Source organism: Contarinia nasturtii, unplaced genomic scaffold, assembly GCF_009176525.2.
Source record: "Contarinia nasturtii isolate CC-2019 unplaced genomic scaffold, AAFC_CNas_1.1 Cnas_scaffold_285, whole genome shotgun sequence".
Taxonomy (NCBI): domain Eukaryota; kingdom Metazoa; phylum Arthropoda; class Insecta; order Diptera; family Cecidomyiidae; genus Contarinia; species Contarinia nasturtii.
In genome coordinates, this window is record NW_022197640.1 from 742,601 (window position 1) to 761,358 (window position 18,758).

General features: G+C 33.9%; 1 protein-coding gene across 4 annotated transcripts; it reads left to right on the plus strand.

Annotated features, from left to right (window-relative positions):
* Positions 1 to 756: 756 nt before the first annotated feature.
* On the plus strand, positions 757 to 3,671 carry LOC116337743. Of its 4 annotated transcripts, XM_031762587.1 has the most exons (5): positions 757 to 804; positions 937 to 2,200; positions 2,272 to 3,103; positions 3,182 to 3,462; positions 3,561 to 3,671. In XM_031762587.1, exons 2-4 carry the CDS (start codon positions 947 to 949, stop codon positions 3,337 to 3,339), a joined length of 2,244 nt encoding a protein of 747 aa, XP_031618447.1. In that variant the 5' UTR covers positions 757 to 804; positions 937 to 946; the 3' UTR covers positions 3,340 to 3,462; positions 3,561 to 3,671. The 4 variants fall into 4 exon arrangements, with proteins under 4 accessions (XP_031618447.1, XP_031618444.1, XP_031618446.1 ...); XM_031762584.1 differs by having other exon boundaries at positions 2,272 to 3,462; XM_031762586.1 differs by lacking the exon at positions 3,561 to 3,671 and having other exon boundaries at positions 2,272 to 3,532.
* Positions 3,672 to 18,758: the final 15,087 nt, after the last annotated feature.

Below are 18,758 nucleotides of genomic sequence, written 5' to 3' on the forward strand. Positions count from 1 at the left end.
CAAATAATTTTTTTTGTTTATATATTTGCAAACAAATTTGTAATGTTTTTAGTACATTCTAACGTTGAAAAATGTAACGTTTTGAACCATTCTGGTGGTCATTTTCGTGTTAAATGGAACGGAGATTATATGCATAGTTTCCACGAATTCCAATGGAATGGATCCACTTGTTTCTTTCACTTCCAATAATATTTCATTTGACAACATAATGTGAACACAACCCAATACATTAAGTTTTATATTGAAAATACAAATCTTACGCTCAAATAAAAAAATAAACAATTTATTCGGAAAGAAATAAATAAAACTCTGCAGAAGAACTCTTTTACTAGTCATTCATTAAATTTATTTTTCTTTATTTGTGGAATTATTATTTTGAATTTTCGAAATGCAACTGACATCTATCTGACATTTTTCTATCCGCGCGGTGTATATGTGTCAAACCAAATCCAGTAGTTAGTATAAACAACTTTTGCACCAACCGATTTTGTTTACAATAAAACTTTGTTTTGTTTTCAACAGGATTTCTTGAGAATTATATGAGTGTTTGAAGCGTGGTTTGGGCGATCAATTGGTTTTATTGTCATTTCAAAAACGATTTTGTGTGTTCAGAATGCTGTTCCCTGTGGAATGGATATATTCACAGTTGGTTTTGTGACTGTCTTTGTTTTAATTTCGAAATAACAGAGTGTTGATAAAATTAACTGTGAATATTCCAACAACATTTCGATCGGCAAAATATTTGATGTCACATTGGAAATAAATTTCATCATTCGATTTAGAATACAGAGTCACTTTGTTGAGGTAAGAGGTGATATTTATAATGCGTTCTTCATTACTGTTTCATTTAATTTGTGATAGAAGTGTTTATATCTTATTGTGTTTGTGATCTACGCTATATTTGGTGTATTTTTTTCTTCAATTTTTGTACAATAGATCTGTCACGATGAGAAGAAAGAGAGCCAAGAATGGGCGCAGTACGTCGTTGAAGATGACTCTAAATCAAGTGCTGCGGGAAGAGTATCGTGCACCATTCATCGATCAGGTCACATACTGGTGCCTTTCGGCCACAATGATTACGACTCTGGCGTCATTACTGTTTTTGTTCAAAGCAAACAAAGCCTTTGACGATGAAAATGTTCGATTTTTTAAAGGCGAATCCGATGAATACACGAATGATGAATTCAATAAATACGTGAATGGTGTAATTGGTGAATGTTTCACCTCGGTATTACAAGAAAATTACCACAAATTACCGCTTGCATTTCGACGAACTGTGGAGCAAGCATGTCCTGATTTTCTTTGTCCAGAAAATTGGCCAGCTCGCGAGGGCATGGGGAATGCATTCAATCATCTCATCACTCAGTACATAACAAACGTGAAAAATAACATCAGAGTATGGGCATTCAGTCGCATCAAGAAATTTTTCACGCTAAGGCGCTACGAACTGAATTTGAATCGACAAGGAAATCTCATCACTGAATTGGATGTAAAACGTGCGACGAAGATCGTAATGTTCCAGAGTAGAGTCGAGAGAAACGCGAACATCGATCTTCTATTAAACGAAGCAGCAGGCATTGGATTGCCAATCAATGTACACTTTCAGAATCTCATTCGTGATCGCTGGTTCCAAAGCATTCCAATATTTATAAACATTCAGCGACAAATTTTCGATTTTCACGCGAAATATGAAATGTTGAAACAACGCTGGTTCCAATATCGACGCGATCCGAACAACAATGTCATGCCGACCACTCCACTCCCGCCAAAAATAAAGAATTTTTTAGTAGTTCCAATCCACGATTTCGATATGAAACATATCCGCATCGATATCCATCTTTTTTATTTGATTGCGCGCAAATTTGGAGCATTGAAATTGGCAAAAGGAAAACGCGGTCAGCCAATAAACATTGAAAAAACTGAATACGATAGCAATCCAGCTATCTATTGGGATTTAATATTTGACCTGCCAAAAATTTCGAAACTTGGAAATGGTAAGGAATTCGATTTTGCTGTGGCAACCGATAGTGTGGCAGTTTCGTTATGTTTCGTGAAGCCTGAACGCAATACACCAGAACTTGATAACAACACCATCAAAGAGAAGTACAATAATTTTGAGTTTGATTATGTGCTTGGAATCGATCCAGGAGTTCGTACATGGAACGCCACCGTTCGCAAACACGTTCGATCCGGCAACGAGGTAAGAAACAATAAATTCATTCTTTATTTATCATTTGTTTACTTCTATGATTTTTTGTTCGTAAATCTCAGGAAAACATCACAATTGATGGTCCAAAATACCATTTCAAAGCGAAATATGGCAAACGCAAGCGTAAATCCGATCAATGGACTGAATTGTTGCAAAAACAACGGGAGCTCGACTATAAACGCTATGCATTTTTTCCATCGCCGAAAGGACGTTCACATTGGATGTGTTACATCGCTTATTATGTGAAAATGATGAAACCAGCTATGGCGGTGTACACAACAAGAAAGTTTATTCGACTCCGTCTTGATAAATACATCGAAGAGAATCGGGCCAGTGACAAAATCGCGGCATCACTGACGAAAAAAAAGTCGGCGCTCGTTTTTATTGGTGCAGCTCAAATAGCTCCAAACTCACCAATTGGTATTAAAAAGCGATTGCGATGCCCGGGATTACGACGACTATTGAACAGTTTCAAGAAGTTGGGAAATTGTATTGTACGATTGGTCGACGAATACAATACATCGCAAACTTGTGCAAAATGTTTCCGGCCATTCGATCGACGAACCAAAAGCGATCGATACAAAGTTTGTCAGCATTGTATTCCAAGTGAAGATGAGTCATCGCAATGGAATTTACCGAACGTGATTATCACCATGAAAAGCAACCGAGTGTACCAACAATTGCGTAAATATGCAGTTGATTTTGTTAATCGATTGAATGCAGCCAACCCAGATCATATTCCAATGGATTCAGATGGTTTAGTGTCAAAACTTCAAGTATGTTTCAAAAACTGGCAACTAAACACTGGCATTTGGAAAGATGATCGAGCTCCATTTCAATTGAAAACTGTTTGGCACCGGGATATCGTTGCAGCCAAGAACATCATGTACAAAGGTGAAAAAATATCACTGAAATTAAAAATGTTTAAGAATGTTTTGGCTAACAATTTGTTGTTTACGATTTTGTTTTTAGGTCTTTGTACGGTGTTGGGATTGGACATTCATCCGCAACTATTGAGACCACAGAATCAAAATGCTGCCGTACAAAATCAAGCAGCTGACGATGAGGATTCCAGTGACGATGAGGACTACGTTTATGTTCTCGATGTTTCCGATGACGACCAGTTTTAATTACATGTAGCATTAAGATTTCTTTTTAAATAATATTATTGTAACGTTTTGTTACTATGCTGGGCTTGAGTTTTGTGGCCTTGACCGAAGTACGGGCAGTTCGGTATATAAAATAACCCGTAGGTGAGTATCATTTATTGAACTGAACCGATAGTATATTGATGTTGATTCATACTTAGTAACTGAGTTTATTTTTTCTCTTTTTTCTTTCCATTGCGAAGTTGAAAATGACTGAAACTACACTCAAATCCGACCCTAATATTGACCGTCAACATATGCCCGATAATGGATGAATTTGCCACAACAAATGTTTTTTGGGTAGTTGGGCGGGGTATAAAATATATTTTTCAAATATCAGACTTTTGAAACGAACCACGGTGTTTGCATTTTGATTTTTGAATTTATTTTTTAAGTATTTTCACGCTAAATTAAGCATGAAAAAATATCTATAACCTCTGAAAAAAAATTGATGCAATAGACCGTTAAAATATCAGAAAAAAAATCATTTTTTTAAATTAGATTAAAGGAGAAAAACATGAACTTCCAAATTATGTAAACTTTTTTGACATGAGCCTTGTTCTCATAATGGAAAAACAGTTTAGAATGCTGATAAATGATTGAAATGAACAATTGATTGCATAAATAAGTGTTTAAATAACAAGATACCACAAATTATAAATGTGAGGCAATCTTCGATGAAATACCTCAGTCTTCCAATGATCAGAACAAAACCAATAAGCGCCCGTCGAATGTTTGGAATGATTGAACGATCAATTGAGAATGAGGTAAAATGTTAAACTTCGTTCGAAATAATTGCGTCTCGTTTTTTAGTCGATGTATTTTCGACGCAAAAATAATGTGCCATAAAATTGTACATCGGAGTGTGTGGTTTCAATATAAATCGAAAAATATATTTGCAAATGTTGCGACATTCAAAATTATTGATGACCACTATTTAGCCAAAACATTAGCCATTTCCAAACAAATCATATTGCTCATCATCACCCAAATAATTTAAATATTAAAAGCCTACAAAACCAATCATTTCATTTTCGATAAACAAACCGAGAATTTTACGTCACATTTATGAAACGCGACAACGAACCTTTCAGAACCAGTGGAATGACATGCACATTTCAATGTATGAGTATCATAATCTATTTAATTTCAAAATGTGTTATTTGTACATTGTCGTTTAATGATGGTGTTGCTCCAATTTTACTTGGCACGCGGAAAATATTTTATTTTCCGAATATTGAACATCATCACGCAAAGGCTTATTCATTTTGATAAATCTAATTATCTAATCATTCAATTAGCAACTATATTAGAACCATGATTCGTTAAACAATATTGCTAAATAATTCCATTAAAATAATCTCAAAAATAATAATTGAAGCGTGTCGTTGTCTAAACGAGGAAATTGCCAATTTTCGACATTTTTGTCACAATTTTGGTGAAAACATTTGAATGCGAACATTTTTTAAGTTTTTATTAAAATTCCAAGTTAAATACATTAATGACATTCACACTTAATTCCACTTAATGGTGTTTTTCAATTAAATGAAAATCTCTTGTTCATATTGATATTCAATGTGAAAAATGTTGTATTGTGAACATTAAGAAGCGCAATGGTTTTTGCATTAAAACATTTTTAATGGGAACGATAAAGTAATGGTCAATATGCACAAAATGAACAAACCACAAATATGTTTACACATCAAACAATGTTGAAAAAGATGTTTCTATTTTTAAATAGATCAATTTGCGGCACATTTCATTTAAAATATTTATTATAGTATTATGAAAACCAAAAATTGGAGCCATTGAGATTCATGTGACCGCAACTAATTATAAACAACGAATCAAATACAATGCTAATTTGTATTCAAATCGAAACGGTTGTCCATAAACGAATTGAAGTGAAAAACGGAAGACGACAATGTATATCTCTTTAAGTTTGCATATAATCATTGCAAAAGTTCAGCAGTTGATCAAAGTGCGTCTCCGGTACTTACATTATTACAGAAATTGCGATACATACACATATTCAACAACTTCATCACCACTCAGTCAACGTTATTTGTTCCCTTTCGATCTCAACATGTCGAATAAAACACCGAAGCAAAAATCTCAACAAATGAGATGAGTCTAGCAAGCAATTGCGTGAACATTACTCGCCCCAATGTTCAATGAAGATAATAATCGAAGACTGAGAGAAATTTAATATATTCAAATTGAATTTGGAAAATATTACCATAATATTATGATTATGAGTAGTATACCGCGATTTTTGTTGCCGTTCGACAATCAGCATGCATGTGTCTGTGCACCCACGCCAGGACCACAAAACGAGGGTTGCTTACTTGCTGTGCGCGTACCAATAATATTGTAAAATTCAGTAATGACGGTGGTGTTCATTGCGGTTGCTGTCATATGTTTTTGTTGATCTTTTTTTTTGCCTTTATATCTGATGCCATTTCCTCGTGTTTCGCTTGTACCTGTAAACAACTGGATAAATATTATTCGTGTCACCACCACCATTGAAGCCCATCGCTATTTCTATGAACGAAATTGGCTTAGATTTGTTCAACCGCGTTCAATTCTCAAGTTTAAATCAACCAACACCATGCAAGCACGATTCGCCGAATACATATTAACTTTTACTGCTTAAATATTCGATATTATTATTAACATCGAATTTTCCAATGCCAATAAACATAACAGTAATAATAGTCGCCATCACTCCTTTTCTCACTTTCCCACTCTCTTCTCTCTCTCTCTCTCTCTCTCTCTCTCTCTCTCTCTCTGTTTCACGGGGTGATATTGCTTATCACCGCCATGTCAGCAATGATGCGAAGGTATGACAGCTTTTGAAAAACGTGACTGCAAATGCAACATTAATATTTGCTTTCATCGATCCATCGAACCATCGTCATTTTTTCTCCATCCACGTGTTATTTTTTTAATGTGTAGCTTGAAGAAAAAATTACGTCACTTTTTTTTGCTCTCTGGTACCAAGAACTTTGAAGCACCTTTTGATTTTGTAATGCAAAACAGTTTTAACTTCTTTGGCGATTTTATTTCCTCTGCGCTCATGTGATAAGTACTAAGAAAAAAAAACCGACAGCAGAAAATTAATTCACAACAAAGACATTTTTACTTTTCATCGATGATGAAAATTTACGCATTTCATTGCCTTACTAACGGATTCAGTTTTTTTTTTCTGTCATTTCTCCGGCTGCAAAAAATTATCAACGTTTTGAAGTCTTACCACGAATTTATCAGTCATAATAATAAGTGAAATTCACATTTTACAGGCACATGACGTACTCCTGTGACACTGAATGCGACACTTTATATCCACGAAAAATGTTGGGATGTTCCATTTGTTGCGTCAATATGAAACTCATGCGCATATTATTTTTCAGCTACGTTGAATATGAAGGCCCGACCGTAATGAGCTAATAAATATGCATACAATATTTTTTATGTGAAAATATGCATAATTTAAAGCCCATCAATTCGTGTATGTGTTGCTGCGATTTTTATATGTTGAGAGATATATCCAAATTCGGTTGACTGACGATCATTCAAATCAAATAAAACTGTCGAAGACGCGACGCATCTTATTTCCTCTGGTTTCCATCATTTTACGCATATTTTATGCATTTTTTTTGTCGTCTTTTTCTAGTATTCGATGTGCCAACGGGAAATCTTGCTGTATTTTAATTCACTTGTCAACTACGTGTATTCTCAAGCAATAACAATTCAAATTGTGTGTTAATGACCCAAAAATACGCGTGGCCAATCAAGTTCAAGCCGCATTTCCAAGTTCATATTTCCAAAGTTCATCTCCTAACCTAATTTACATTGATGAATTCGAAATGTTGACATTTTTTTTTAAATACACTAACTCACATGATTTTCCAACAAATGTCAAAGTATACTCAATGTATGGCACTTCGATTTACAGCCAATGAATCATACTGAAACAGAGAATATTTAAAAGTAAATGAAAAATAAACGATTTAATTAGTTGCAATGAACTAACATTTTTGGGTGAACATTTATTATTTCTGTCTAGCATTGAATCGAGATGTTAATGTGAAAATGATAAAATTTATCATTAATGATGAACAAATGGCGAATTGAAAAATGTAACAAACAAAACGAAATTCGTTATTGGTACAAGTAAATAAGAATTCATTACACGATAGTTCGGTTGGTGAGATATAGATGAGCGTCTGTTGCATTGAATTTTATTTTGGCAAACATTTGACATGAAAAATATGTTTTTAAACAGAAAAAAAGAAATCGAAATAAACAAGAGAATGTGTGGAAGTTGGAAAAACATTTAAATTGAAATGAGCGTTCGCTCTCCTTCTCTCGTGATCATTTCAATTTAAATAATAATTAAACCTCAGAAACCAATAGCTAAAAATTGCTTTTCCAATGCCACATTTTCTATTATTTGTTTTGTATTTGCCACACTATATATGTATTTATTGTGTGATGAATGAGTATGAGAGTTGGTCGTGTTGATTTTTTTTTCTCTATCGTATTCATCGATATTTTTCGATGCTCGATTTCTACATGCTCGTTCCACTTAAATTTATCACAATACTGAATGCGAGCATGAATACAAAAAAAAAATATTGATACATAAATAAACGATGTATATACAGTAAAATCCGAGCTTTGTTTGCGTATTCATACACGAGATGTTCGTTATATTTTCAGTTGAACATCAAAATTGAATACGAAAAAAAAAAAATCAAGTGAAAAAGGGAAGCAAAGAGAGTGAAAAAAAAATCGAATGAAGTAGGAAAAAATGAACAGTATTTGATGATGTTCGCACACACAATAAATACAATAATACACAGAAAACATCCTAGTGACCATACGCGTCAGCCAAATACTCATGTACACACTGAATAATTGTCACGAAGAATAAATACTTCGTGATGTTTACTGCGATCCGGGTATTATTTACGATTTTACTACGCATTCTGTGCGTCGAGATGGTTCATATAATAGCGAGAGTATAAATGTACACACTCTATATTTCTCTCATTGTGTGGGCTTGTTTGCTGGCATAGTGTGTCTGAGTGTGTGATGCTATTTGCTAGTGAACATCAAATGGACGCATTTCTGTATTTTCGTTCAGTTATATTTTTTTATTCTCTTCTTTCGTTGGCGATGCTGTTTTCACAATCGGGTACTATATTTTCATCTAGTCCGTACGCGCGCGCATCCGATTTCTTCATAATTTGTTGCTTTCTCTTTGTGTGTGTGTGTGTGTGTTTGGTCGCTCTCTGTGCGTGTCTCTTCTCATTGTCGTTTCATGTGTGAAAATATAACGGGATGAGACAGAATGGAAATTTTTCAGAGTTGAAATGGTATGATTTCAATGGAATGCCCTTTCGATTACAAAACGATCAAGCGACACACATTTTGGGGAAGAGAGAGAGAGGGTAGAGAATTAAAGAGAGTGGAGGGTCAGTTGTTAAAGATCAGCAACCCAACAATCTGATGATAATAGCAACACAAAATCTATATTTCCGACATATGTTTTGATGTGGGGCTGACAAACGAAACGAAATGAGAGCTAATGTATGAGTATTTGTGTGCACTATACACACACTCTGTATTTTATGCTCTATCCATTCAGAGACAATAATTTTATTATTTTCTGCCGAGTTATCCATTCTCTTTCACTGCCAATATTTTTTTTTCTTCTTTCTTCCGGATAGCGAATGTTCGTACATCATACTTCATTCAATCGCTTTAGCATTGTCGATGCTGTGGATGTTGTCGATACTATTGTTATTGTTGTTGCTATTATTGTTTTCGTTGCCATTCTCTTTTTTTCACATCTTCTATTTTATTTGCGTTGAATCCCCCCTTTTTTCTTTTAACTCTCGATGTGTTTTTGTTATTTGTATGCTTTGGTATGTTCCATATCAAATCGCTCCATTTGAAATACCTCGAATCAAAATATATTGGTTCAAATGCACAAACACACACACACACACATACACCAATATCGACTCGATAAAAATGTCGTTCGCTTTGCGATTACTGACTAAACGAATGAAAAAAAAGGAACTAGTTCTGTGATTGGAGTTTGTGCTTTATTCGTGTGGTTCGTTCTGATTTCAAAACCTTCGACTCCCATACCTCAAACTCTAAATGACACTTATTTAAGCGTGTTATTGGTCTCTCAATTTGTACACTGTACCCTCAAGACCGGACATATAATGATTTTATTAAAACATCATTAAATCGGCAAATATTTGAGGGGTTCATTGGATACATTAGAGTTTGATCTTATATTCGTAATTGTGGATACTAATTCTCTGTCTGTGAAGTTTTTGTAACTTTTATCTTTAAATCACTTTTCTATGAAAATCACATTTTTACTGAAATTTACCGAAAAAATGGGCTTTTTGTGCAGTTTTCTGGGATTTTGAAAAAAAAAAATGATAACACTAAAATCGGATCAAAAAATACAAAAAAATAATATGCACAATATTGTAGAGTAACTGATTTTTCATGTTTTGATTTCGACTACTCATCAAAAAAAAAAGTGTTTCAGGTAATCGAGATCCAATAAAGGGAATAGAAAAATAAAGCATAAATGAAAAAAAAAAATCCTCAAATTATTATATTTCTCTAAAAAATTACTACCGAATTTCGGTTGGAGAAAGTTTTTGTTTTGAACATATAAAAATAAACATGATATTGTTAATCGAAAAAGCAAAGAAATAGAGTTGAAAGACAAGGGCTCATGTTGTGAACACTGAATGCATTTACTTAGAATGATTAATTTTGATGCGCGCATTCGCATTCGATGTACAAATTCTTCTATTCGGTATAAAAGTGGGGGAGGATCATAATCGCACCATGCTCTCTTATTTACGTGATTGCTTTTCTGCATAAATATAACCTGCGTGGTATATTAATGGAATTGTCTCAATGTCTTAAAAAGTCGGTATGCTTATCGCAATCGCTATTTATATCAATTTTTGCGACGTGCGGGTGAACATAGTGAGATAAAGAGAGAAAAAGAGTGAAAAAAGAACATTCACATAAAAAATGAGCAGTGCCAATCTAATTTAGTGTCTCGCCTTTGCCCAAGCATCGCTATGAACATGACATTCAAAAATATTGTCTTTCAACAACGATAGTGAGAAAGTGCGCCGTACAGAAGAATAGAGTGTACGAAAAAAAATTGTTCTCGAACGAAAACTTATATCAGTGATTTATTGCAAAAAATTGCAAGATGAAAACTACACATGCACACATGAAAGTCCACATTATTAACATGAAAAATTGTCCAATTTAATAATGTTTAAGCAATCCCATGCCCATTGCTCATAGAATCATATTTTTTGTTGTTGAGTGAGAGAGTGTTTGTGTTCATTCGTGATTTTTCGGTTTGACTCCCCACAATCCTCTCACCATCCACGTCTGTCCCACTCAATTTTTGTTGTTGTTCGCAATGATTTTTTTTTAAACAAAAACCGTTTTACACAGTACCCGAATGCGCTACACGGACAAACACACACACATACGGATCCGAAAATGTGTGCTCCCTTTGACTAATGTGCATCTGTGTTCGTCGTGTTTGCATCACATACACTCACCGAAGGTGTTTGCTGAAATAAATTTAGTTTATCAAATATTAACGAAAATAGGCGACGACAACCTCATCACATGTTCCTTATGGAAAATTCATACACATAAGCATTTGTGTTAAAAGAGATCGAGAATTGTACGGATTTTCTTCTATTCTTTTTTTCCATCATCAATGTTGAATCGTTGCCGAGCACCAGCAGTTCATAGATAATATTCAACTAAAAAGAAAAGCAGACATTATATTGAGATATTTTCAGCCAGATGAATTAGAAATCAGCCAGAGTGAAAACAATAGAAGTGATTGTTATGGTTATAATTACACTTATATTGCTACAATCTCTATAACAATCAATTTTATTGTTTTCACTCCATTTCAGCTCCAGACGATATCTGGCTGAGCTGGAGATTCATCTTGCTGAAAATATCTCAATATAATGCCTGAAGAAAAGTGTGTATATAATGAAAAAAGGCAGCATGGAGAAAGCATACATAAAAAAATTAGTATAAAGAAACATCTTCTTTCTGTAGCTATTGTAAATTTTGTTAGTGCGTATTCTATGTTTCATGTTCCCATCCAATTTACTTTTTGCCTTTATTCGTCATCACAAATAAAGGATAATTTCCGTATCGCATTGTGTATTGTATATGTTCACTTTCCATTTTCAAATGTTCAATAGAGGACGATGAATGATGAAGAAAAAACATGACAAAACAAATTAACGTCGTGACAACATTGAATGAGAACACGAAAAGAAACTGAATTGGGTCATACAGTCAGTTATTTTTATAGTTGTAAATTTTCACAATCAACAATTCTGAGGTAGCGTATGATGTGTGCATGTGAATTTGTGCTTATCGAATTCGGAGGAGAAGTTTACGAAATGGCCGATTAATACATAACTAAGGAAAATAAAAAAAAACTATTGAACTGAAGATGAAACATTTTGCTGGAGTCATGAACATATATATTAAGTTTTTCGTCATTCGTTTTCTTTTTATTATAATATTTTTCGACTGTTTAAAGCTTTTAGGATTATTAATTTATGTGCTGGGCAGAATAATTTCATCTTTTCTGACAAAAGCATTCAATTTTATGTTTATGTGTATTGTGAAAATACATTGAATAGGTATAATTTCTGAGAGTAAAGGCTTGAAGCGGCTCATTGTTATTGGAACACAGCATTGTCGGACAATATTTTCAACATATAAACGTAACAACGGAAATTCAATCAATTTGCCTGGGTTATATAGAACATTCCATTAGAAAAGGACAGTTCCCAAATCTTGCAGGATTTTTTTATTGGTGCCTTCCATTGAAATGGGACAAATATTCATTTGTCATATTCATAGTGTGTGTATATATTTTTTTTCGCATGAATATTTAAAATGCGATTGTTGTTGCATTTATTTATTGATTCAACTTCTTTTGCGTGATTTCCTGGCCAATCGGCTTTACATACAATTTTGCCCTTGTTCACGTGCGCTTTTCCTTATTTTGAGTTAATGATCTGCTATTAGACGATGGCACACGTTTCGTGTGGCATTTATGCAAATTGGACATCTTATTCTTTCTTCTCCAAAAAAAAAATCACATTCATTTTTTTCTTCTTTTCAAAACGGCCAAAAAAATCTAGAAAGTGAAAGCAGCTTGGATTTTTTTTTTGAAGCACAAAAACGATTTGTGTTATAAAAGAATCTTTTGTAAATGTTGCAAGAGGAAGGCACATAAATCCTTGCCACGTCATTTTGCCACGTTATAAATAAACAATTGAAAGAAACTGAAGCACCACTTGTTGTTTGAATATGCACTCAACACATAAGTGCAAATAAATGCATTGCATATACAACGTTCAGCGTCATACATTGCAATAAATGTCACAAAATTGAAATCTTCCAAAAATTTTAAAACGAATAGAACGATCTGACGGTATTCCCAACTATCAATAGAGTAAGAAAAATATAATCAATTTCAATATTTATAACGTTAACCAAAACTTAATCATATCGGTGAAAAGTCAGAAAATGAAAGCAAAAGAAGCTGTTGCACCGCCGTGTTTCCGTGAATGCGGAAAAGACAACGACAACGACAACGAGTACAGAAAATGAAATAATAACAACAACAACGCTAGTTTGGTGTACAAAGTATGAAGAATACGTGCACCGACCAAGAATATATATATGACATAAGTTGGTGAAAGAAGAGAAAAAAGAGAATGATATTTGAACCGACAATTCTGTTCATGCTTTCCTATTGAACGTAAAATCAGATGCTGCCAGACTAATACACACACACACACACATGCGATGCATGCACATTTATATGTACTTTTATGTTGAATGTGCAGCACATCAAAATAAAGAGAAGTGGGCTTTGAAAAGAATGAAAAACACACGAGCACACACTATGATTGAATGCTTTTTTCCAGTTCGAAAATGAACTCTTGCAGAAAATATGATAAGAATAGATATTCGTCGTAGTCATCATCATTCGTTATTCGTTCTTTATTTGTTGTAATTGTTGACGTTGTCGTCGCCCGTGGAAACGATAATGTGCAATATTATATCTGTGTACATCGAGACCGAAGCGTGCTGTATTATGTGTTTTTTCAATGGAAAATTGTGAGATAGCTTCACCAAACTTAGTCATTCTCTCTGTTTTTTTTTTTCGTTTTGCGCATCTCACACCGAAGATTCCTACTTTTTTTTATTACAAAAATGTGTAAGCTAAAATGCACATATACGCTTGTATTTTGTTCGCCATGCTCGTCGCACGCGCGCACGAATGCTCATCACCCATTATACATGACGCTACAGAGTTGTTGATATAATAAATAAAAATTAAGTTTCCGATAAAGAAAAAAAGAAGGTGAACAGCACACTATAACGTTTGTCGACTGAATGAAATACAAGTTAAATGAAAATAAAACCACAATGAATTATTTTTTTAACCCCGAAATGGCCAAGGGTAATGAATACACAGCCACTTCGGCCTGCATTTCTTTGTTCGCCAACTTTTATTTGATTTTTTTTTTCGATCAAAAGAAATGAAGGTAAAAACCTAGACAGAACGCTCGTAAAATATCCAATGCCTCAAAAATGAGTATGTTTTGAGAAAATAATAATTGCAAAGCGAAAGAAATATATAGTAAATGTGCAATAAAAATTACAATTATAATGACACTTGGATGTAGTGACAAAGTATCCCATAAACAAACGTACAAACACCATAATACAGTGGAAGTGTGTGAATGATTTATGTCATGGGTTAAATTGTACTTATTTTTTTTGTTTGTTTGAAGTGTATCATTGCTGCATGTATAGGACTTGGGGCTGTGTTGACTTTTTTACGCCAAAAAAAAAAATCAAAACAATAGATTCTGAGACACATAAGAAAGTACGAAGAATGAACAACGAAGATGAGCACCATCATTCAAAAAAAGGAAGAGAGAGAGAGAGAGCTCTGGAGAATCATCTGGAAAATAAGCATCGTTCAAGTGTAGCCAAGGCATTTGTACGCAAAACTGAATAACCATAGTGAAAAATCTAGTTTTTTTTTGTCTTCAATTTTTTGTATTTTTCATCGTATGCCAGTTGTTGTATGTTTTTTTTTGTGCGTGAAGTATAATTTCAATTTGGTATTCGTTTAGCTCTAGACATTTCCATCGTGCGGAATTATTTGTGTTTCGGATTTTTCGCTGGCTTTCGTTAAGGATTTGTTTGTGTTGAAACTCGATAGTTAAATGTTTGAATGCTTTACAACAGACCCTTTTATTGTTCTTCTGCGCCAGTCCATGATGAGCAATTGATTGGGTTTGGAATTGTTATCAAGTCGTCGTTATTATTTTTGTTTTTATGTATAAATGCACGTACTCAGAATCGAAATACTTTACAATTTTCGTTCAAATAAATTAACTTCTTATCGAACGAAACAAAATCGAAAATAAAAGCTTCAAGAAATCGATATTTAATTTTTTTTTCGTTTGTCGACATCGGGCGTTTCATCCCTTTTTTTCTGTGCTGTCATACAAATATTGATACGATGTTTAGATGCGGTTCAGACATGTTGATGCCCAGTTACAAATTGCATTCAATAGCACTTACTCACAACACTCTATGGTTTTACCAATAGCGGTTCATTGCATACGCGTTTTTTTTCCCTTTCGCCCTGTATGAGATAAAGCATTAACGAACAATTGCGAGAGAGAGAGAAAGAAAGAGAAAGTATGTGTGTAATGGTAATGGTGTGCCAATACATTTGACGTTAGACACCAGCTGTTACCTCAAATTGGCAATTCTTTTATTAAATTACATTGGTAATTCTATCGCAATGATTTCATGTTTTTTTTCTATTTTGGATTTGAGTACATTTGCCCAACATGATATTGCATTTGATGCAGCCGCATTTTATTTTTACACACTGCTTATAACGATTAGTTGGAAAATGGCACAATGCACATCTTTTTGTGTATAATCAACATCGAATCAATTTTATCACCTTATCCAACTGTTAAATTATGTGATGATGTAAAATATTTATTTGATTTGGTTGCGTGAATTTTCTTATGAGTTTAGCGCGTACATACAACATCATTTTCGCTGGCGGTAAGTGGATAAAACGAGCAGGCTAATGAAAAGGTGTATAGTCTCTACAATTCAACGATAGTTCAATAAAAATGAATTAAAGTTCAGATTGTTTACTTGCAAATGAATGAATGAGAGATTGCTGACTGTTTTGTTTGTTTGTTTGCTACACTTGCATGTGTGCAATTCGAAAATTGAATGAGTGTAAACAAAGCATATTGAACATATGTAACGCATGAATTGAGTGTTTGAACACTAAGTTAAGCGTACGGACAAATAAAAATCACAACATTCTCTATATCCGATTAGTGTTTATAAAAAATGGGCATTCAATCAATTAAACATGCTTACATTCAGTTTCGAAATGTTGCACATCAATGAAAGTGTTCTACATAAATGTTGACATCATTTTTTGTTAAGTAATTCTCATAAATTTGTGTGCCACGTACCACGTATAGGTGCCTCTCGTTCGATGACCGTATTTGTTGGCTTCAAAAGTAATTGTACTCAAAATGTAAACGTGCTTGGCTTTTTGTTTCGAACAATGTTCAAAATAGAATCGACTGGAGCACCCTAATTCATCGGTCTCTCCAGAGAGAATATTCCGTATACCTGCAGTATGTTGCACGTACAAACATATGCACAAAATAAATGCATGCACATACCGTACTTCGATGCCACCGTACAAATGATCAGTGTGCAAATTTTCATTATACAAATTTGCATGTGCTCCATGGCTCGCATCGCATTTAACACTTTATGCTGAAAATGGAACAAGAACAGTCAATGTGCGCCGTATGTTTTTATGACCAAATCGCAAAATTGCCGTATGAATACCGATGTGAAGATTATTCAAATTGGATACATGGGAATTTGGAAAGCGCGAGCTTTTGAAACACCAAATTAAAATGTTATTTTTTTTTGCATTCATTCATCGAGCCTGACTATGAATGGAGCGTATAATTTATGGTGTGCTTTTCGTTTTATTCTTGTTGTTACCTTTGCCTTTGACTGTAAAACTCTTTCTCGGTCTATCGTTTGAGTCAATTTACATCCTACATTTGCTATATTATATAATTATTGCAAAGCACTTCGTTGGCTTGTGTACGCTTTAATGACAACGTGTATATTCTCAAACAGATTCCACATACATGTGTGAGTGCGTGAAAGAGAAAACCGTACGATTTCGGCTTTAGTTTTTATTTTGATTACTGTATTGCTCATGGTTAAATCGTTTTCTCTGACATGCGAATCTCTCTCGTTGCACAACATGAACATTCGCATTTTTTGCTAATATTGTTGACTCTCATTCTCTCGTTATCCGAATTCACACCACTGTTCCCGTATGAATTTTAAATGGGAAATGAGATTTGTTTAAAATAACATTTTATGTGTGTGTTTGTGTGTGTGTGTGCAGTGTGCATGGCTCGTTGTATCTTTGTTTCCGCTGTTACGATTATTGTCGAAATGTTAATGCGTGCCAGCGGTGCCATGTGACGTGCACACATTTTTTTTTTCTCTCTCCACTGACTCTTCGGGATCATTTCACACCATTTAGTTAGTTTGTTATCAAGCTGAGATTACAATTAACATTTCACCAAATATACGATAGATAGTGTATGCATGAATTCTGTATACGCTTCAAACTCAAACAGACATAATACGAAGCTTCAAAAGATTTTTGTTATATCTTCAATGCATGTCGTTTAATAAACGGTGTTGAACTCGCAGATATTTATGTTCGACAAGTTTACAACAAATTTGTTAAAGCCACTGGATACGATATCTACCGTCGTCTGATGTAATTACGCATACTTATTCCACTTTAATCAGGTTACAACGACACTTTGCATCTTCACAGCATTTCTCTCTCTCTCTCTATTTCTATCTATCTTGCTCCTGTTCTTTCTTCCATTTATATTTATATTTCAAATATGTCGATCGCATCGCAGAATGTCTGCTGAAATTTTGGTTTTATATTTTAAGGAGATTAAAGCCAAGATAATTTAAATGTTATGGAAAGCTTGTTGCAAAACTAATTAGTGAATTTGAATAAGCTTTTTTTTGCCGAAAAATGGACAAAATTATTACATCTTACCTGCACCGCATTCGTGTTTAAAATTAGCAAAAAAATTCGCAGCGCGAACGCATTTAGTTGGGGCTGATGTTTTGAACATCTGCAAAGAAAACGAAATATTCATGAAAAATACGGTGTATGAAAAGAGAAAGTGTGAAAAATAAAACTTATTCGAAATTTATTTCCATTTAAATATTTCAAGCAATGAAATATCATCTGGTAAATGTCATAAAACTCTTAATACAAAATGGATAAATTTATATCTAAAGTAATATACTATCTAAAGAATAGAAAAAAATGTTTATCAATGCAACGAAAAAGTGTACGAAACGAGTCTTCTTTTCGTCCTCATAAGTTTTTATCCTCGAATGTGATTCTCAAGTTAAATGTGCACCGGCAAAAGAAATACAGATATGAAAATATATTTCGTTTTGCGTTGTGACAAATGTGTTAACATAACTGTTTATTTATTTCGATAGTTGTTGGTGTACTGTTGCCGGCAGTGAATAAGCAACAACAACAACAACAAAAATGAAAATCCACACCGAAAAACTATTTCAACTTGCAAATGTAAAATGGCATTATGCAAAAGTCCAACAAAATTTGTCACATTAATTCAAGTCACAGTGCTTACAGCAAGAAGTTATTTTTGAACAAAGAACGGAAATCACGAGGAAAAGTGCAAACAAACAATAAACAGAAAAAAGAAACAACAAAACCAAAGTGAAGTGAAAAAAAGGAACGGAAATGGATACACGGTGAAAACAAATAGCAAAAGTACGAAATAAGAAAACAGTAACTGAGCGCGCGTGTGAATTAAGTGCGGCACAAAGATTAATTTTTTTTTTTGTTCACTTCAAAACATAATTCTTTTGAGCTGTTGCGTTTAGTGGTTTCAATGTTTTTATGTGTGTGTGATACTTTTCATTTTCTTATGATGAGAGTGATACGAAAATGGCGCGCGCTGGGCTCAGTGTGGTGTTATCATTTTTGTCTATGTGTAAATAAAACCGCCGAGCAGAAGACATCGACCACAGTTTGTGAAAACTTCTGGCAAAAAGCAATTTATGGAAATTCATTTTTTTTTTTGTAGCGATTGTTTTTATTTAATTCAGTT

Excerpts from the sequence above, each read along its gene's own strand:
- LOC116337743 (XM_031762584.1), top strand. The coding sequence starts at position 947 with ATGAGAAGAAAGAGAGCCAAGAATGGGCGCAGTACGTCGTTGAAGATG. Across the intron at positions 2,201-2,271 it reads ACGTTCGATCCGGCAACGAG|GAAAACATCACAATTGATGG; the intron begins GTAAGAAACAAT and ends CGTAAATCTCAG.